General features: G+C 46.6%; 1 protein-coding gene across 1 annotated transcript in view; it reads left to right on the plus strand.

Annotated features, from left to right (window-relative positions):
• Positions 1-20823, plus strand: part of PNPLA2 (patatin like domain 2, triacylglycerol lipase) — a 44188-nt gene extending 23365 nt beyond the window's left edge. Inside the window, exons 3-10 of the mRNA XM_075326908.1 lie at positions 1305-1537; positions 3134-3199; positions 11766-11975; positions 13713-13773; positions 14421-14582; positions 16003-16135; positions 16226-16348; positions 17797-20823. Of these exons, the coding sequence (XP_075183023.1) occupies positions 1305-1537; positions 3134-3199; positions 11766-11975; positions 13713-13773; positions 14421-14582; positions 16003-16135; positions 16226-16348; positions 17797-18088 (1280 nt within the window). The 3' untranslated portion in view covers positions 18089-20823. The remainder of the gene's footprint in view (positions 1-1304; positions 1538-3133; positions 3200-11765; positions 11976-13712; positions 13774-14420; positions 14583-16002; positions 16136-16225; positions 16349-17796) is intronic.
• Positions 20824-21240: the final 417 nt, after the last annotated feature.

Here is a 21240-nt window from a genome sequence, read left to right on the forward strand (position 1 = left end):
GCGGCCTTATGTCTCATATTGGCCAACTATTGATGGAGGGTGTTGTGTGCAATTCATGGCATTGTTTCAGAATTGGGGTTCTATCACTCATCTGCTTTCATTTGCTAAATATACTACCCTTCATTTTTGCTGCCAAGTCTTGAACATCTTACACTATTTATTTATTTATTTATTTTTTTATTTTTTTTTTACTGAAAACTGACTTTACTGTGTGATTGGATATAAAACTCTTGTTAAAGCATCAGATCACCCAATTTGCTAGTTAAGGTATATCAACCTATCAAGACTGATCACTTGATTGCAACTGCTCCTATTCACATTGCAGCAAGTCTATTCCAGGAATCGGACAATGTCCCATCTTAAATCTTGAACTTCTTGTATCCAAATTGAAAATCCAGTCTACCTCTTACTAATTGCCACTTTTTTTTTTTTTTTTTTCCCCCTCCCTCTTTGGGTTTCTTTAGCTTTTCAATGGCATACCTGTAAAACTTTGTTGATTCTGAGGTGTATTTATAAATTGTCATAAAAGAAAAAAAAAATATATAGAAAATATTTTTTTCTTAAGCGGTTGCTACTAAAAGGGAAGTTTGTTTTATCTTGATGTTAAGCTGGATTTGCGGGTTTTTCTCGGAAATATTTGGATTTTTAAGGTTTTACTTTTATAAAGTCTCCATTTGTTCATACATGTGACTAGGATGTGGAACTTAAAAAAAAAAAAATCCATTTGGATGTTTCTACTGTAAAACCCGACCATAGCGCTAGAAATCTATTGTGCAAGAGACCCACTTCCTCAGTAAATAGAAGTTGTGGAAATCAGACAGTTAAAGAACATTCTCTTTTCAGAGAAACTGTATAAAAAGTGTGCAAAAGTTCCCAAGAACAATGTGAAACCATTTATCATAATGCCAGAACCTTGTTGTTTGCCAAAGCCAATGTGAACTATTCCCTTAGCGTTTCACCATTGACAAGCGTAGCATTATCCAGGAAACCAGTCATGTGTTTTCTGCCTTCCAAGATGAACCGCAATTCTCCAGTAAGTATTTGAACCACAGTTCTCCGATCTTGGCTCCCTCGTGGGTTGTCCCTGAATGGCAGATCTGCCTGGGTATACAGTTTTATACATCCTTTTGTTTCTGGACCATTTCCTTTTATGCATCTAGATTATGTGGGAGCTGTCATGGTTTCTTTACCAAAAAAGTACCATTATGGCGTGACGACTAAGGAGTATATGTTTTAATGTCCAAATATTTGGTTAACCTGTTTAAAATGTGTACTGAATGTGGCAATACTTTTTTACCTCCTAGGAGAGGCGGGTGCTAACATAATTGAGGTCTCCAAGGAGGCGAGAAAGCGGTTCCTCGGCCCCCTGCATCCATCGTTTAATCTGGTGAAGATTATACGGAACTGCCTATACAAGACCTTACCGGACGATGCACATGAGCACTCCTGTGGAAGATTAGGGATATCTCTGACACGGGTGTCCGATGGGGAGAATGTGCTGCTGACTCAATTCAACACCAAAGAAGAGCTTATACAGGTAATTGCCTGTCCGATGTGATTCATTCAGATGTGAACGTAGGATCCGCCTTCTGTATTATGGGGTTTCTCCTCTCTGCTTCCTCCAGTCACAATGTAGAGTAATACTTATTAATTGGCCATTCCAATCTTATAAAATTCTAGACCATATCATCACTTCGGGAACAATGGAAAATTCTGAACCGCAATGCTTTCTACATTCTCCCTGCACAAGAGATGGCTAGGTTGGTGGTGGGTGTCCGCTTTACATCAAATCAGGAGACTGTGCCATCACTAAGATAATACCCCTGTAGTAAGACGCTTATTCAGAGGCAGTTGTTCCAGTGCTTCTGATTTAAAACTGGCAGTTAAATGGGGCCAGTTTTTAGCGTGTGTTTTGATGCTAGGTGGTTTCCCCTGTGGGTGTAGCTCATGGGATCCTCAGGGGCGTATCTTTAGACTTACTGTATTATCTACTGAGCACACACCACAAGAATTTGTGCTAAAAAGGCCCAGATCTCAGGAACAGTACGAGGGACTTAAAACAAACATAAATGAGAAAACTGGCCTCTTTTCACCTGGTGACATTCTTTAAAACCCTGCTGAGCTCTGCATTTACACCTGTCAAGTTAGAATTTGAGGGTGAACCTAATGTCTCTGCAAAGTTTGGCATCAGTGCAAAAACTACAATATAAATGGTGTTCTCCTATAGATTATAAAGTTTGTGTGTGGTGAAGGTGTTTGTTGTTTTGGTGTTTTTGTTTTTTTTTGTTTTTTTTTTGTTTTTTTTTTTTTCCTTTCCACTACATTTTCCTGTTAATGATTCACAAAAGTCTTTAGGTCTAAAATTCTTCCATGTTGAAAATGTAGCAATAGTCTTGGGCTCTGTGCACTCTGTCATTGGAGGCATACATTGGCGAGAATAGCTGCGCTGTAGGACTCCTATCGGTGTACTTTCGCAATACGGTTTTATCAATTCAGGTGACTTGAGGACCTGTGCTTATAGTCTATGTCTAGGTTTCCTTGTAAACTGTGTACCCAGACCCTTCATATTACCAGAAGTGACTGGTGTGCGACGCGGAGGATTCTGTGACCTCAGTAGCACCCATTGAACTGACAGCTTAGGTGCTTTAGGTATTGTTTCTAGGCTGCACTTCCTGAGTTTAATTTTGTTTTGGTTTTTTTTTTCTCTTCATCTTGTATAGAGGGGGTAAAAGTGTAAAAACACCTACCAACCAGAATCTTTCATTTTTTTTAGTAACGTTCACTAATGTATCCTGTCTTTCAGGAAAGGAAAAGGGTGTATCCAGCTTCCACAAGAGTTCTATAAAAACAGCCTTTATTGGTACATTAAAAATTCTGAGACCTGGCTAATGCATTTTGAGGTGCAGATTAAAATATTTTTTTTTTTCACGGCCTTTTCTAATGTACCAATAAAAGATGGTTTTATAGAAGTGCTCTCATATTTTTTTTTTTTCTGTGGAAGATGGATGCACTGTTTTCTTACCCTGCCTGGTAGCCAGCCCAGGTAGCCTTCATGCACCGCAACTTCATACAATTTCCACTTACACTGGATGAGCTGATGTTTTTATTTATTTGCATTAATCCTGTCTTTCAGGCCTGTGTGTGCAGCACCTTTATACCTGTGTACTGCGGACTCATCCCTCCGTGCCTACAAGGAGTGGTGAGTATAAAGTGTGTGTGTGTGTGTGTGTGTTTTTTTTGTTTTGTTTTTGTGTTTTTGTTTGTTTGTTTGTTTGTCCATGTTTACGAGAACCCACTGATAAATGCCTCTATTGTACTCTGCCCGGAAAACCAAAAGCTGAGGTCCAGTCTGCGATGGTGCCAGATCTGGATGTTATTGATGGACCATGTGCAGCCATGAGGTTTAGTGAATGTGCCAGCTGCAGCTTTCTAAACTGGCAGCTTTCTTGATGAATGCTGGGCACAGACTGACTAATATTAGAGCGGACATTGTGCAGGCTGGATTGCTTTGTCTTCCTTGATGTCCCTGGTAAAATGTTCATGACCCAGTTAAAAGTCAATTGTATTTGCAGCTTCCCAATAATCATGGTCAGTGATGAAACAATGTGAACATGGCTGTCCCGGCTCCATTACTGCACCGTGTCATTGATGGTTCTGTGCACGGCTGATGGAATGTAGTTTGACAAGTTATTGCTTCATCGTGGTTTGCCGGCCATTACTGTCATATCTAGTCATTTCCACATGAAAAGAGGGTGAAATTCCCTAAAAACTATTAGCAGTTGTTGTACATGAGAAGGACACTTTGCGTTTTCAGGCTTCCTTTTGAGGAAAAATGGAAACTCCAGGATGACAATGTGAAGCCCCGCAGGTGTTGTGTCGGTGTCGGTGCATTACCTTCAGGGACTCCACGTTGCTGGATCTCCGTCACTGGTAGGAAATCTTCTTGTTTGATCGTGACGCCACTCTCAGTATTGCGGTCAGTGGGGACCGCCACTGCAGGTTAGGGGACGCCTGGGGCTGATGGTGGGTGCAGTCGGATGTAGTAGCCTCCTGAGAGTGAGGCAAGCCCCAGGGCCCGGTGTAGGTTTGTAGTACCACAAGGCGCAGAATGACCACACAGGCAGGAATGTCTTTCAAGGGCTTTACTCACATTTGATGGCAGGGTGAGTAGCCCGGGCGTAGCTGAGATGAACCAGATGGGAACCAGGTATCCTTCAGGCTGACTTTATGAGGGTGACTACTGACTCGCCTTCCTTAGCCCTTGGTGGTTTGGGGTAACCCCGACTTTGAGTCCCTATGGGGGTCACCCAGGGAAGATGCTCCAAGCCTCTCTCCCCTTGTTGTTTGCCGTGTGCTTGTTCCCCGGACCAGGCCACTCCAGCCTCTTGCCTCCTATGACCTATGGGCCCTCACTGCGGTTACGTGGCTGCGGCTTTTGTAGTGTTGTGGTGTGGGCTTTAAGAGCCCCACACCGGCAGGTTTAGCAGAAGAAAGTTGAATCTATCCCCGCTTCGGGATCTGCCGCCCGGTTGGGCCTGGTGCTCTCTAGCAGTCTCCTTACTTCCCACTCCGTGCACTCTCTAGCTGAAGCTGGCTTTCAGGCAGCACTCCTAGTTGACCGTTCTCCCCCGTCGATAGCCACTGCGCGGGCGCTGTTAGACAGCAACAGCCCCACAGGTCTGCTCCTCACTGAGCCCTATGGAGTTCTGCTCTAACTGACTCACTGGTGGGTTATCCCATCTCTACTCTTTCTGCTGACATCTCCTCAGTCCGAGCTCCAAGCTCTAACTAACTCCTCCTATCTCTCTTTCCTTCCCCACTTGTGTCTGCCTACGCCACCTAGCAACCAGACTCTCTTACCACACCCCTTGAGAGGAGATGGAAGCTCTCACCCCCTCCACTATTCCAGTGAAGGCGTAGGCTCTGCCCCCTCCTGGGTTCCCCAGGGGTCCTCTCTTAGGTACATGTGTGAGGCCTGATCACTATGCGCCTGTGTTCCACACCCCAGTCAGCCATCTGGATTACCTGTATTGTACTGTCCCCAGCATGGGTGCAGTACTCAGTGGTGCCTGACCAGGTCAGGGGCGCCACATTCCCCCTTAGTTATCACCAGCACGTCCTCGGGCTGCAAGACAACATTTTAAAATGCATAAAACATTAAAACATGTAAAACATTTTTAAAAGCACCAGGTATCAGACATCACCACCCTCCACCCACAAGTCCGTTAACCCACCCAAAACCCTCTCACGTTGGCCGCGACTTCAGCCACTTCTGGCAGGATGTATAGGCGGCTTTCATGGGCTGATGGTTTCAGGGTATACCTGGCCTGGTGGATCCGCGCCGTCAGCCTCTTCTGGCAGGATGCAGAGGCGGACTCCACAGTTGGTGCTGACCAGGTACCCTCTTTGTGGTGGTGAGCCAAGGCCCCATAAACAGGCGTGCTCTCTGGTCGCAGGTGAGCCAAGGCCCTTTTCTACGGACGGGCCCACCTGGTTGCAGACGAGCCAAGCCCCTAAACAGGCTGGCCCTGGTGGTGGTGCCACTGGTGTAACTATTTACACTGCGAGAGTTTGTGGCTATAGCAAGTTCATAGCCTTAAGTTTGTTTCTCACAATAGTTTTTGTGGGCACATGCTTAAACGTTGCAAAACAAAACTTTCAAACTTTAACTGATCAAAAACTTCTTTTCTGTACTTTACTTTACTCCTCTTTTTCACTAGGGCGAGGGCACGTTGGGCACTGGCACCTGTGACTTTCCTGCTCCTTGTCTCTTTCTTCATCTGTGGTTGCCTCATCTATAGGTTCTGTGTCTTTCCTTTCTTGGTCTTCATCTGATTCCTTTTCTGTATCTGTTTCTTTATCTCTGTCTTGTCTTTCTTGTCTTTCTTGTCTTTCTTGTCTTTCTTGTCTTTCTTGTCTTTCTTGTCTTTCTTGTCTTTCTTGTCTTTCTTGTCTTTCTTGTCTTGGACATGGTGCTACATCGAGCGCATACAATCCCCTTTCACCTTCATGCAGAGTGAACTGTACTGCTTCTCCAATTTTCAAATTTCTGCCGGAATGTCCTCTGGGCAGGTGGGCTTGAACATCTCTCCTGTTAACAAATATGCCCTCTTTTATTCCTTTCGCTACAATGAAGCCGTATCCACTTTTCAGGTTGAAGTCCTCTACTATTCCTCTGTAAAGGGGTCCTCTAGCCTGGGCTTTGGACCTTCTTAGGCACCTTTTCTCCTCCAGATCTCTGGCTGTAACCTCTTTCTGTTCTGGGGACTGTGGTGTCGGAGGACGCTTTGATCTGCTGCGCCGTGTCTTGCGGGCTGGGTTCATGCCTGCAGGCTCCCAGGTGAGGTCTTTGGGCTGATCTTCGTCTGCTGACGGTGTCAAGTCTTCCTCCTCCCAGCGGGAATAGGGCAGCATCTCCGGCTCTGGGTAGGGGTCTGCTGCGGCTGGCGTCGGAGTTAGCCCTTCTGCTTCCTGGCCTCCTCTCCCCCTTAGTTCTTCCTGGCACTCCTCTGGTGGCAGGACTGGGGATGGACTTTCTTCTGCTGGCCCGGGCGGGGGACTCTCCGGCGCGGCTGCAGGGGTTGCCTGAATCTCCTCAGGGGTGCATGGGGGGCGCAGGTACAGATCCACCAACCACTGGGGAAACTTGGCCTCCATGTCAGCCCTCATCTGCCAGTATTCTTCCTCCAGCGTGGGCTTCCTATCAGAGACCTCCGTGGATTGGGGAGCGGTATCAGCTCTGGCCTTGCAGGCCGGGGTAAATGGTATGTCTCTTTTATCTTGGCGGGCCGCGCCCTGTATGGCGGCGGCCTGGTCTTGGCGGGCCGGGCAGGGCATCGCTGCGGCGGCCTGGTCTGTGCGGGCCGGGCAGGACATCGCTGCGGCGGCCTGATCTGTGCGGGCCGGGCAGGGCATCGCTGCGGCGGCCTGGTCTGTGCGGGCCGGGCAGGGCATCGCTGCGGTGGTCGGAGCTTGGCGGACCGCACCCGGCGGGGCTGCGGCCTGGTTCAGCATATCACCTGCGGCGCGGACGAGCGTCGCTGCTGCGTTGGAGTCTTGGCGGGCTGGGTTCAGCAGGGTGGCAGCCTGGGTCAGCGTCACACCTGCAGCACGGATGAGCACTGCCGTGGTGGTCGGAGCCCTGCGGGACAGGCGGGGCATCGCTGCAGCGGCCTGGGCTTGGCGGGCTGCTTCTAGCGTGGCTGCGGCCTGGTCCAGCATCGCCGCGCCGGGCGCCTCTTCGGGGACCGCGGGCGTGGCTGCAGGGGTCGGGGCACTCGCGCTGGCCGGGGCATCACTTGACTCACCCACCGGTGGCAGCATCGGGGTCTGCGTCGTCGCCGCTCGGTCTGACATGCGTCGCGCGGCTCCCTCCTCGTAGGTCCGCACCGCCGCAGCCATCCCCAGGAACTCCGCGTACTCTTCTCTGACCTGCTCTATGACCCGGGTCTCCAGTCGATCACAGAACTGGGCCAGCTCCCGATACCACCAGGCAGCGGAGCCTGGTGCTGGGTTCCCGCTGTCAGACGCCATTCCTTCTGCGCCGTCTTCCGCACGATCTCCCAGCGGTGGCCTCGTCGCTGCCTCCTGTAGCAAGCTGTCCAGCTTCTGTTCTGCCTCTTTCAGCAGCTCCTCTCCCAGCAGCAGGCTTGTGGCTCCCCTTCTGCTCCGCCGTTTCTCGACGCTTCCACTCTCATAGCTGGCAAGGTCAGAACTCTGCAGGGGATCTCTGGGTAGCCACACCTCTTCGTGGGCGGTAACTTCTTCCAGCGCGGGCTGCTGTTGTTTTTCAGCGCGCTTTTCATGGTGGCAATATGGCGGCGCTTCCAATTTTTCAAGCGGACCGCCCAGGCACATGGTCACCTGTCTGAACAGGTCTAGTCCTTATCCTGTTCGTGACGCCAGATGTGAAGCCCCGCAGGTGTTGTGTCGGTGTCGGTGCATTACCTTCAGGGACTCCACGTTGCTGGATCTCCGTCACTGGTAGGAAATCTTCTTGTTTGATCGTGACGCCACTCTCAGTATTGCGGTCAGTGGGGACCGCCACTGCAGGTTAGGGGACGCCTGGGGCTGATGGTGGGTGCAGTCGGATGTAGTAGCCTCCTGAGAGTGAGGCAAGCCCCAGGGCCCGGTGTAGGTTTGTAGTACCACAAGGCGCAGAATGACCACACAGGCAGGAATGTCTTTCAAGGGCTTTACTCACATTTGATGGCAGGGTGAGTAGCCCGGGCGTAGCTGAGATGAACCAGATGGGAACCAGGTATCCTTCAGGCTGACTTTATGAGGGTGACTACTGACTCGCCTTCCTTAGCCCTTGGTGGTTTGGGGTAACCCCGACTTTGAGTCCCTATGGGGGTCACCCAGGGAAGATGCTCCAAGCCTCTCTCCCCTTGTTGTTTGCCGTGTGCTTGTTCCCCGGACCAGGCCACTCCAGCCTCTTGCCTCCTATGACCTATGGGCCCTCACTGCGGTTACGTGGCTGCGGCTTTTGTAGTGTTGTGGTGTGGGCTTTAAGAGCCCCACACCGGCAGGTTTAGCAGAAGAAAGTTGAATCTATCCCCGCTTCGGGATCTGCCGCCCGGTTGGGCCTGGTGCTCTCTAGCAGTCTCCTTACTTCCCACTCCGTGCACTCTCTAGCTGAAGCTGGCTTTCAGGCAGCACTCCTAGTTGACCGTTCTCCCCCGTCGATAGCCACTGCGCGGGCGCTGTTAGACAGCAACAGCCCCACAGGTCTGCTCCTCACTGAGCCCTATGGAGTTCTGCTCTAACTGACTCACTGGTGGGTTATCCCATCTCTACTCTTTCTGCTGACATCTCCTCAGTCCGAGCTCCAAGCTCTAACTAACTCCTCCTATCTCTCTTTCCTTCCCCACTTGTGTCTGCCTACGCCACCTAGCAACCAGACTCTCTTACCACACCCCTTGAGAGGAGATGGAAGCTCTCACCCCCTCCACTATTCCAGTGAAGGCGTAGGCTCTGCCCCCTCCTGGGTTCCCCAGGGGTCCTCTCTTAGGTACATGTGTGAGGCCTGATCACTATGCGCCTGTGTTCCACACCCCAGTCAGCCATCTGGATTACCTGTATTGTACTGTCCCCAGCATGGGTGCAGTACTCAGTGGTGCCTGACCAGGTCAGGGGCGCCACAACAACATTTACAATGGTAGATAATGCTGTCAGGGTTTATTGGTGCTGTCCCTGGGATTACACAGGTTTGTAAGAGTAACCTCCCCCAAAGCTTCACACTGTAGGCTTTTCCTTGCATCATAGTTTGACCCCTTTGGATGATTTGTTGTGATTAGATTGGTTAGAAATTAATGGATGCTGTGATTAGCTGCTGTGGGTAGAGAATATATTCTTAACCCAGTTTCCAAGGAGTGTGGTGGTGTCCATGCTCGGAACACAGCTTTCACTTTACCTCAGTAGTATAAGAACTTAAGCTGCACTGTGATTGGCTATGTGCAGTAGAGACAGATTTATATTTTTGTCACCACAGTTCAGAAGTGTGGTGCCGTCCATAGCAACCAATCAGATCGCTGCTTTCATTTTACCTCAGGCTACTTTCACACTTCCGTTGCTATCCGCAGCTTTGAGGAATTACGGTAACCGTTGAAGGAAACTGTTATATCCTCATAGACTTCTATTAGCTACGGATAGCTACGGATGGTCTTGCGTTGCGTCCGCTGCACGACGCAGCGTTGTTGTTTTGACGCTGCGCCGGGCGGAGGGAACGCTGCATGTAGCGTTTTTTGTGTTTGTTGTTTTTTTGGTTTTTTTTGTTTTTTTTTTTTGAGCAGCGCAATCCGTAGGATTTCGTTGCGCATGCTCTCCGGCTCCCAGCACACGTAACCAGGGTAAAGATCGGGTTGCAAAGCAATGCGCTTTGCCTACTTACCCGATATTTACCCTGGCTACGGGTGCAAGGAGCCAGCGCTAAGCGGTGTACGCTGGTAACCAAGGTAAATATCAGGTAACCAAGCAAAGTGCTTTGCCTAGTTACCCGATATTTACCCTGGCTATGGGTGCAGGGAGCCTGACACTTTCCCGCTCGGCTCCGCCCCCTCCCGCACTCCACTTCACACGTACGTACACACTTACCTGTCCCCAGCCTTGCATTCCTTGCTGCACTAACGTCCTCAGCGCCATGGTCCTGCTCGGCTCCACCAACCCCGCACTCCGCCCCCTCACACATTCTCGGCGGCCGAACGATCAGCTGATCACCCAGCAACCGGCTGCTGTGAGCGATCGGCTGATCGTTCACAATAGTCTGCCACAGGTAAAACTAAAGAAGAAGAAAAAAAAGATTCCGTTTTGTACGATCTTTTGTGCCACTAAATGCAACACATCCATTGCATCCATCACACAACGCAATGCAACGGATACCGTTCAGCGCAAGTGTGAAAGTAGCCTCAGATCGCTGCTTTCATTTTACCTCAGATCGCTGCTTTCATTTTACCTTAGCAGAAGGACTGGAAGCTGCACTGTGGTTGCTATGGGAAGCAAAGGCAGATTTTCTTTAGACTGAGTTCATAAGAGTGTGGTTCCCATGATTCCTTTCTGTATTTAGTGTTTGGGGTGGACTAATATATATTTTATTTATTTTATATAGCACCATTAATTCCACAGCACTTTACATACATCAGAAACACTGCCCTCATGAGGCTCAGAATCAAAATCTCCTTATCAGTGTGGGTTTCCTCCGGGTTCTCTAGTTTCCTCCCACACTCAAAACAAAGGGAGAACATACAAACTCCCTGCAGATGTTGTCCTTCTTGGAATTTGAATCCAGGACCCTAGCACTGCAAGATTGCAGTGCTAACCACTGAGCCATGTGCGAACCACTGAGCCACCATGCTTTTAAGCTTCTGTTTCTAACAGCATGATTAAAATGGCTACAAAGGGGTGTTGTATTTTACCCAACAACGTTTTGCTACTCTTCTAGTTGTTTTGTATTGAAGGAACATTATTGACTTCGTTAGTTTTGGACTTTGCTAATTACTAGGGTGTAAAACTAGGTGATCGGGACAAGTCATGGGCTCCACATGTAGAGTATTTGGTTTGTGTAGAGGAACTGACAGTGGTCTAAATGGAAGAAGGCAAACTTTTGTGTTGCTGTGCCTATTATCTAGAGGGAACTGTAAAATCTTCGTGTTGATGACCACTTTTATATGTGCAGGGATTCAACCTTTTTAAAAATAAGAATTTATATACCTGAACCTCCCATCAGTGACTCGCCCTGTGCCTCACTGTCCAGGAATACCTGTGACTTCATCTCCAGAGAAACTTGAAGATGCACTGGATTCAGAACATGAGGAGCAGGATTCTGATGAAGACTTTCAAGCTAGTCCCAACGAGCCACCGCCTTTTTTTTTTTTTTTTTTTTTTATTTATTTATTTTTTTTTCTCGTGTAAATTCAGCCATAAAGTGTATAAAAACTGTCATTCGCTTTAAAACAATTTTCATAAACCCACATTTTGCATGCCTGTTAACTATATAATATGCCTCCTGCCAGCAATTCTCTACACATTCTTCCCCCTTCGTCATAGATCAAAAACTTTTTTTTTATTTTTGAATAGTTTGGTTAACGTTCTATCTTGGCTTGTAAAGTAAATGTGCGCTAACATCGACCAGTACTTCTTCTGTTGGTGGCACTTGTGGTGGTTTGCCAGAATTGGTGGCTGGTCGGTGATGGATTAGGTCACACGTTTATTATGGTCCGTAAACTTACAGATGTACTCATTTCTAACCAGTTTCCTCTTTGTTTCAGAGGTATGTTGATGGTGGCATTTCTGATAACCTCCCCCAGTATGAGCTGAAGAACACAATTACCGTCTCTCCCTTCTCCGGTGAGAGTGACATTTGTCCCCGTGATGGCTGCACCAACATCCACGAGCTCAGGGTCACCAACACAAGCATCCAGTTTAACCTCAGTAACTTGTACCGCCTGTCTAAAGCCCTGTTCCCTCCAGAACCGCAGGTACGTGGACACTGATAAGACACTGCCATGTCCAATATCTATTTGGTGCATGGAACCAGGCTGAGATTCAAGGGGTTTTGTATTGGGATGGGCATTTGTATAATTCCTGTTTTTGTTTTGTTTTTTCTTTTTGGGGTTTGGTTTTTATATGTATGTGTATGTATATGTGTATATATGTATATGTATATGTATGTGTTTTTAACAATTTTATCAAAATTAAAGGTATCCTGTCACCAGTTTTGTTTTTTTGTTTTTTTTTTTTTGTTTTTTTGCTCTATAAGCTGCTGCAGCCACCACCACAGGGCTCTTAAGTACAGCATGCTAACATGCTGTATATAGGAGCCCAGGCCGCTGGGTATAACATAAACACTTTATAATACTCACCTAGAAGGTTGCTCCGGTGCACAACGGTCGGATGGGTGGTGCTGTTCTCCAGGACTGGTGCCTCCCCTTTCAGCCATCTTGGACTTCCTTTATTCTGAAGCCGCGGTGCATGACGAGTCTACGTCATACACATGCGCCAGCATTGAGGTGCGCAGGCGCACTTTGATCTACCCTGAGCCGCGCAGAATGCTGTATATAAGAGCCCAGTGGTTGTTACCACAGCTTATTGAGCAAAAAACTGGTGACAGGTTCCCTTTAAAATTTTCGTACACTGGAAAGCTTGTTAGTCTATTAGACCTAGTTTTGCTTGAGTAATGTAATGGCCACTTTAGACTAGCCAATAGCTGTCAAACATCTAAACATGCTGGTAATTGCCTGGTCAGCACTCCAAATGTGTATTTGGGTGCATTTTTTTTATTTTTTTTTGTTTGTCTAAATTAGCAGCCTATTGCCCCTGATAGACAGGTGATACTGTGCTAATTCGATCATTCTGTGCCTATAGAATATAATGGTGATCTTTCTGTGCACACTGTGGCCGACCAATGTAAAACCCAGCTAGAAGCCTGGGTTTGGTATCACATTCTTTGCTCTGCTAAGGCTGCTTTCACACCTCCGGTTTTTGCTATGCGGCACAATCCGGCACTTTGCAGGAAAATCGCAACCGTTTTTTTTGCTGCCGGTTGCGATTTTCCTGCATAGACTTTAATTAGTGCCGCATTGTGCCGCATGGCCTTGCGTTCCGTCCGGTTTTTACCGCATGCGGCAGATTTAGCCGATGCGGCGGCCGGATGGAACGTTGCCTGGCACGTTTTTTTCGTGCGGCAAAAAAAAACCGCATCGCGCCGCATTCGGCCGATGCGGCGCATTTTTCAATGCATGCCTATGGCGGCCGGATGCGGCGCGATGCGGCAAAAAACGCTTCCGGCTGCCGCATGCGGTTTTTGCCACTGCGCATGCTCAGTAGCATGCCGCAAGCGGCAAAAACCAGACTGGCCGCAAAGGAAAAACTTATGCAAAGGATGCGGTGTTTTCACCGCATCCGTTACATAGCTTGCACAGCCGGATTGAGCCGCAGACCTCAAGCCGGATGTGTGAAAGTAGCCTAAGGCTATCCTGAAACACTGCTGTCCTGTACTGCCACCTAGTGGTAGAAAAGGGGTAATTCAGGTTTGTGTTGTAAAATTCGAATACTGGGTTTAGGGGTTTTTTTTTTTTTTTTTTGTTTTTTTTTTAAGTTTTAGAGAGAACCATTTGCTAGGAATTCGTAATGGGTCTCGGTCACAAGCTGACGTGTAGTAAAATCGCTAAAAATAAAATAGCTGATCTTTAACAATTTATTTACTACTTCTGTAGGTTTTGAAAGACATGTGCAAGCAGGGATACAGGGATGCTCTATGTTTCTTAAAGAAGAATGGTATGTGTTGGTGCATTTCAATGCACATATCAATTATACAATATTTCTTACTAGATTTAGAATACTTACTATAGCAGCATGCAACAAGTGGCTTATTGTAAAACACATTCTGCTGTTAGTAATTCTTGCCTTGGGGCATTCCTCAGTCGGACTGCTCGAACGGTAAAGAACACTTTTTTTATTTTATTTTAATGATCCCTAAATCAATGAGCTCAGCACTGATGTCTAGAAATGACAGATGCAAGCATCTAGAACATTTGTGCTTCCATTGTGGGTCTTGCTGGTCATGACCCCCAAGAAGGGGGCTAGAGACTACTGCATGGCTAGGTACATGTGCGTCACAAAACTTTTTATTTTACTTATTTTTCAGTAAACTAGTTTTAAAGTGAACGGTCATTAAAAATAACGACACTAAAATCCCCCCCCCCCTTCCTCCTCCCTCCTTAACCAGCACTTACTGTAAGAGTAAAATTTTAGTTATGGCTCTTGGGGAGGAAAAACTGGGGGAGTCTAGCAATTTCCTGCTTTTATAAAGAGAATATGCATGTGGTAATATGACAAATGTTTGGGGTTTTTTTTTTTTTTTGTTTTTTTTTGTCGTATACTTGTATTAACTTAAATTCCTTATGGCTCTTCTTTGACCATAGGGCTGCTGAACCGGCCACGGGCTATGAGGTGCCTGGCCCTGCCAGCGCCTGACAATCAGAATGAAGAGGCCAGTGAGAAAGAGGATCAGGTGGCAGAGAGCGCTGCGGCCGAGGAGGCCGAACAACATGTATTCGAGCATCTTCCTCAGAGACTGAACCAAGGTAAGATGACTCCACAAAATCTCTGCTACGAGGGGCAGCTGATAAGTCTTTGGCTTTACCCAGAAAGAAACGAGAGGATGAGGAAACTTTACATTTATTCCACACACTTCTTACATCAGTATTCAAAGTTCTGTAAGCCTAGCAAAAAGGATTTCGGTTGTGCCTCAAACCAGGTATCCGTAGCAGCCATGGCATCAGAAATGGTGTGAAATTTGGTACCGTTGAGGTGTTTCTTCACATTTTGGAAACTGATGATATTTGGAGGGAGCGAGATCTACTGAATAAGGTGGTGGTCAACCAGCTGGAAGATCAGCTCTGCCAGTTTTGCCGTGGTCACTTAGGCAGTCTGAGCGGAGATGTTGTCTTGCGGGAATAAGATTCCTTTGGACAGCTTGCTGCACCTTTTTGGCCTTCAGAGCTGCCTTCAGTTGGTCCAAAAGTTCAATGTAATACCTTGCATTGATGTTGCAACCCTTTTGAAGGTAGTCCACTAGCAGCATGCCCTCAATGTCCCAGAACACAGATGCCATCACCTTTAGTGGCTGATTTTTGCACACTGAACTTCTTTGGATGAGGAGAACCACTATGCCTCCACTTCTTTTGACTGCTTGTTTTCAGGGTCCTACAAATAAATCCAGGTCTCATCCATAGTGACCAGTCGATCCAGGAAGTTATCAGTCCGGAAACGCTGACAAATGGACAGGGAAGTTTTCACTCGCATGCTTCTGTTGTCAAACATTTGGGGACCCACTTTGCAGATAGCTTCCTCATGTCCAAACGTTCATGGATAATGACAAACATTTTGACAGGAAATCCCCATGTCGTCTGTTATTGCTTTAGCTGAAATCTGTTGATTTCTCCAGTATGAGGTTGTGCACAGCATCGACTATTTCTGGAACAACCACTCCCGGTCGTCCAGGACGTTCCTCATCATTGGTGCTGAAGTGGCCAGTTTTAAATTTGGCAACCCAGTTCTTAACTGTGGAATATGAAGGGCATTAATTCCCCCCTCCCAAATGTCTGCAACATATCACCATGACTATCCTTTGCGGACGTTCCTTGCAGAAACAAGAATTTTTATCCCTCCTCTGTTCAGTTTCTGTGAATATTGCATTAGACTCAACCATTTTTTTATTTTTTTTTTCCCCGACGTGTGGTGCTGGCCATAAGCAACAAACACAAAATTTTGAAAACGTACATCACATGAAAGCTTTGTGTAATATAACATTCATTACCACAGACACAAAAAAGATCAGACTTCTCAGCAGCCCCTCGTATATTCCATGTGTGAGGTGGTAACTGCATTGGATGTGTCGATGCGACATGTCATTTCTAGGTGCAGATGGCGGCTCTGTAGCGCCCGCCCCATATTATAAAATGTCTTGGACCAGACCACTCACAAGCTCCCTTCCCTCATCAGCTCTTCTGGAGGCCTGTACGGAGAAGCGCAGCGTATACCTCTCCATAGCCAACCTGCTGCCTGTGCGTCTGGCATCTGTATTAATGCTGCCATACACTTTACCACTGGAATCTGCAGTATCCTTCACAGTCAGGTATGAAATGGGCCCGAGGGTTAAACCTGGCATCACTATGTAATGTATTTGTGTTTTAAAACTTTTCAAATTTCCTGTTCTGTGCTTCAGGCTTCTGGAATGGCTTCCTGACGTTCCAGAGGATATCCGATGGATTAAGGATCAAACCCGAAAAATATGTCGCTATGTTCTGAGGAAAGCGAAGAAGAAGCTGGGGAGCCAAATATCTGCCAGGTACACACTTGTGTGATGATCTCTTTAGTTTTTACCTTTTCTCCATTAGTATTACTAGAACATGCATAAGTTGCATTTAGCAACTTTTTTTTAAAGGGGTTATCATTAGTGATGCACAAACACCACCATGCTCAGGTACTTTTTAAGAGCAGTTGGATTGAGTGAGACTCGAGTATCCTAGTATAATGGAAATCAATGAGGACTCAAGCATTTTTCCAGAGAAATGCTTGAATCTCGCATTGGGTACCCGGGTTTAATGAAAATCGAGTCTCACCCATCCAAGCATCCAACTGCTGTTAATGAGTACTCTATCGTGGTAGTGCTCTCATCAGTAGTCCTCTTTTCAAAGAACGTTTTCATGGCGGTGTTGCTCACCTCCCCAGATCCAATACAAAGTCTCCACTGCCTAAGGCTATGTGCCTACGGGACAATGTACCCGCGGAAATATCCGCAGGCTTCCCGCAGCTATCCATTGCTTTGTGTTGCCAGTGAAATATCTGCAGTAAACTTGCGGACATTCGTGCAACTTACCTGCGGACGTCCCGGCCTCTATCTCCATAGTTGAGGACTGGGCATTCTGCAGGAATAATTGACATGCAGTTATGTGCGGCTGCGGGACATCCGCAGCATATTCCGCAGCCGCACATACCGCAGCATGGACACACACTCCCCATGTCCTATAGGATAACATCGGGAGTGACTGTGCTTGCTAAAACCTGCGGATTTATCTAGAAAATCCAGATAAATCTGCAGATTTTCTGCAGGTACATTGTCCCGTGGGCACATAGCCTTAGTTTGCCTGCATTGCTGACATCACCTCAATAGTGGCTGTAGTAAGTACTGTCAACATGACAACAGCACCGCAGACAGGCAGCGGCAGTCTCTGCACTGGACTTGGGGAGTGAGTAAGGCAGAGTCACACTGGTGTATGATTCCCACAAGTGCAGTGTGAGAAAATCTGGCATTGCACTTGGCCCTATTTAATGCTGCAGCTCACATCTGCAAGTTTTTCCTCAGCCCTAATTGAACTGAGGAAATCACAGCATGCTTTGATTGTCTGTGAGTCTCAGATCACTCGCACCCATACAAGTCTATGGGTGTGAGTGAAACCTCGTGCTGCACTCTGATGACATCAGAGTGCAGTGCAATATGCACATAGACTGACAATGGAGGAGACCGAGAGCGCTCGCCCTCTCCTCTGCAGCTGTGATCCGAACGCAAGATCAGATCACAGTATGACACTCTGCTCATGCTCACAGCAGAGCCTGAGCCGAGGGTCGTTAAACATATTGCATCCAATGCTCTTGCATCGGATGCCATATGCTAATGTAACTCCAGCCTTGGACTCTATTTTCTAGAACAGCTATCACAACTTGCAGCCTAAAGTGAGTGTAGTGTTGCTACAAGTTGGAGACCACTGCCCTTAAACTGCTTTGCTTTTGTTTCAGGCTCTACTACCACTTGGAGCTGCGGAGATCACAAAGCCTACCTGTTCCATTAGTTTTTAGCACCAGCGAGTCTTTGCCCAGGTGGATTAGGAGTAATGCCTCCTTAATGGACATGGTGCAAAAATGGGAGGACTATCAAAGGCATTTGATGCCTGGACTTTTCTGTATTAATGTTGACATGCAGGCCACGCTCTACCACCATCAGCAACCACAGCAGCCCCAGATCTCCATGGACCCGAACAGCCTTCTTATGCTGGAGGCGACCAAAGCTGATGTCTCAAAGACCTCATGAACACAATACCTTTAGAAAAAAATTCCGCTGCCTAGAACCAGTTATTGTTTGGTATAGGATCTTCTGTCCGAGTGATAATGACGGGTGGTCATGGTCCTCTGTACATGTATTATGAATACTATAAATACATGCTACTCCTGTCTGACCAACTCATAATGGGGCTCGAATGTCCATCTGTAGAGCCTATAAAACCAATGGATGTACCAGAATGGGATACTCCTGAGTAGCAGTGTTATTGGGAGGAGGTAATGGGAAATAGGACACTTTTCTTTGTAAGTGGAGGACTGAAAGCTGCAAGTGATGAAAGATGGTACTCAACAAATACCTGAGAAGTGATCAGTATATCGTCATAGATCGGCTTCTCCTCTCCTTCCAGAGAAACCTGCAAAAAAATACTTCCGCATATAAAGGCTTCAATCATAATTGCCATCCAGACCATAGATGGTGTAGACAAACATGAAGCTGCTGGGTCCGAGACCTCATTTCCTGGACGGCTGCCTATATATCCCCTACCACAGGGTCAATATTGAGTTCGTATTATCCCATAAGACGGAAGCAGAGTGCTTTTGTATAACTGGGAGGGAGGGAGATGGGGGAAGCTATTCAACCAAAAACCTATTAGTGAGTGGGATGACCTGTAGTATTTCCAGAGTGTACTTGTAGCTATATAGACATGGTGAGACAATCATCATCTCACCGGATTAATACAGTTTACCACTTGATTTTATAGACTTGTACCGATTTTTACTGAGTGTAGAAGAATCAGTTTAATATCTTTTTGATCAGTAGAGTATAAAAATCAACTAATAGTTTGTAGCAGCGACCACAGATGGGTTATGGCACGTTGCCATTGAGGGCTCTTGTAGACTGGAAGAGGATCCATCACTGGGAGTGGAAGGAGTAAGTGGGGAGTATACTTTAACAATGGAGGAAGGGATTGTAAGTGATTATTGATGGTAAGTACATGTGCGGCATCGAGGGATGACTAGGAATAGCAAACTGAAGGCTGAATCTAATTTGGTCTTATTTCTTTTGCTGGGGTGTAATTTTTAGTTGGGCAGGAGTCGCTTGCTCCTCCTGGCATAAAGCACCTACTACCTAAGCTCCTAGTTGTCGAGCGATTACTGCTGAGATTTTGGTTGGTAAGTGCTGAATTTGGCTGAGAAATCGAGAGTGAGAAGTTGCCAAATCTTATGCAACGTATTGGGGACTTGTGGCACCAGGTCCGGTTCCGGTGCCTGGTGTGTTGGTCGCAGTCGTTCCTATTCTCTTACGAAGTATGTCTTTGATAAGAAGCTAGTGCAGGGATCATCTGATCAGCACCCATCCACTGGGTGAAACTGCATTTTTATTTTTCACTTTTTTTCATGGCGGTCTATGGAATCGCCATATCTACAGCTGCTCATTCAGATCCCCTCTCCTAGCCCATATAGGGGAGACTGTAATATTTGTTCATATGCCTATAGGACATAGACAGGGTTGTTGTCGTCCTGGGATGTGAAGTCCATGCTGTCTCCACCGCTCAGTAGAAATCGCATTGTACCTCACGGACGTACATCGCGTGGCTTGTGCTTCCTGGAGCGACGGCTCGATACCTGCAGGATCCGTACCCTGAGCACACATGGTTTCCCTATTAATTTATTACTTTTGTATCTAGCTTTTATCTTGTGCTCAGCTGTCCGGGCTTCTGTAAGCTTTTAGTACTTTCTGACCTATGCTGCTTTCTACATAATATATCTTGTATCTTGAGTGATGTTGATTTAATACAAATTATTTCCCTTCTGGTGGGAAAGTAGCTTCCAGAATCTTTTCAGTCTAACTCCAGTTTTTGCAAAAAAAGAAAGCTTGCATTGATGTAACATTTAGATTTATGGCACAAAACTTCATAAGAACCCCTTCACATGTTTGTGCTTCCGGTACCTATGATGTTCGTTTTCATACGTACCAGACACGGACATATGCAGACCCATTAAAATCAATGGGTCTGTGCACAAATCATTGTTTTTCTCCCAGACGCGTGTCCATGTGCTCCACAAGGTGACATGTCCATTTTTCTCTGGCAGCACAGGTGTCACACGGACCACACACTGATGTGATAAGTGTAACATGTACATGAGAGAACCATTTCTTTGAAATACAATGATTTTTCTATACTTGCCTGTCTCCAGCGCTGCTGTCAATTGCTTCTGGGCCCGCTCATTATGCTCATGAATATTCACAGCAACAGCAGCAGCGGGGACAGGTGAGTATAAAGTTCCTGCTGTCGTGTGCTATCACAGATGCAAAACGTGCGCACATACGCACCCACTTCAGACCATGAAAAAATGTGTTTTTATCATGGACGTTAGAAGGGGGCCTAAGGACAAAATCTCACACTTCGGGACCTTGGCACTACTGGCCAACAATCTCAACACACTTATGATGCTCATAATGTTGCATCATATTAAGATTTCAATTAACAGACTACAGTGTTTCTTGCTAGTTATGATTGCCACCCAGCCTTTCTTAGCCCATTACTGCCGGATACAATCTTACCATAGGAAATTACTACCCTTAATCCTGATGCACCTACATACATTGAAATGGCCCTTTTGTATTATGTTTGTACATAGATATGGCATTTACTGCACTTTTTTTTTTCTTTCTACTATTTTCTTGCTGGCACTGACGGTTGGTGAAATGTAACTATAACCGCTTTATATATGTATAATAAAAGGATTTATGATTGCATAAGATCACTGCCTCAGACTTGTCACTCGAGGTCAGGTCATCTGTGGCTGCATTGCATGGATGATGGACTACTGATGGTACATGTGCACATAAATGAGTGCTTCTGCCATATTTTTATGCACAGGTCGCCAAAAAAAAGCATATTTCACATAATCCAGCAAAATGGGTGACATCTATGTAAATCACATGCTGGCTGTGTTATCCCATCAAACACTGATGAATAATATTGAAGAGACCCTGATTTGAACTCTTCGCATATGCATTGCTGTGGCCATCACATTACCATCCATCCTCAGAGCCCATATTCAAGCATTTCCTCCAGATATTACACAATCCTCCTTGTCCTGGTATCTCCCATGTACAATCTGCAGAGATATAGTCCAAATCTGTAAAAATAATGACTCATGGCTGCGGCTCAATGA

Source organism: Anomaloglossus baeobatrachus, chromosome 10, assembly GCF_048569485.1.
Source record: "Anomaloglossus baeobatrachus isolate aAnoBae1 chromosome 10, aAnoBae1.hap1, whole genome shotgun sequence".
NCBI lineage: Eukaryota > Metazoa > Chordata > Amphibia > Anura > Aromobatidae > Anomaloglossus > Anomaloglossus baeobatrachus.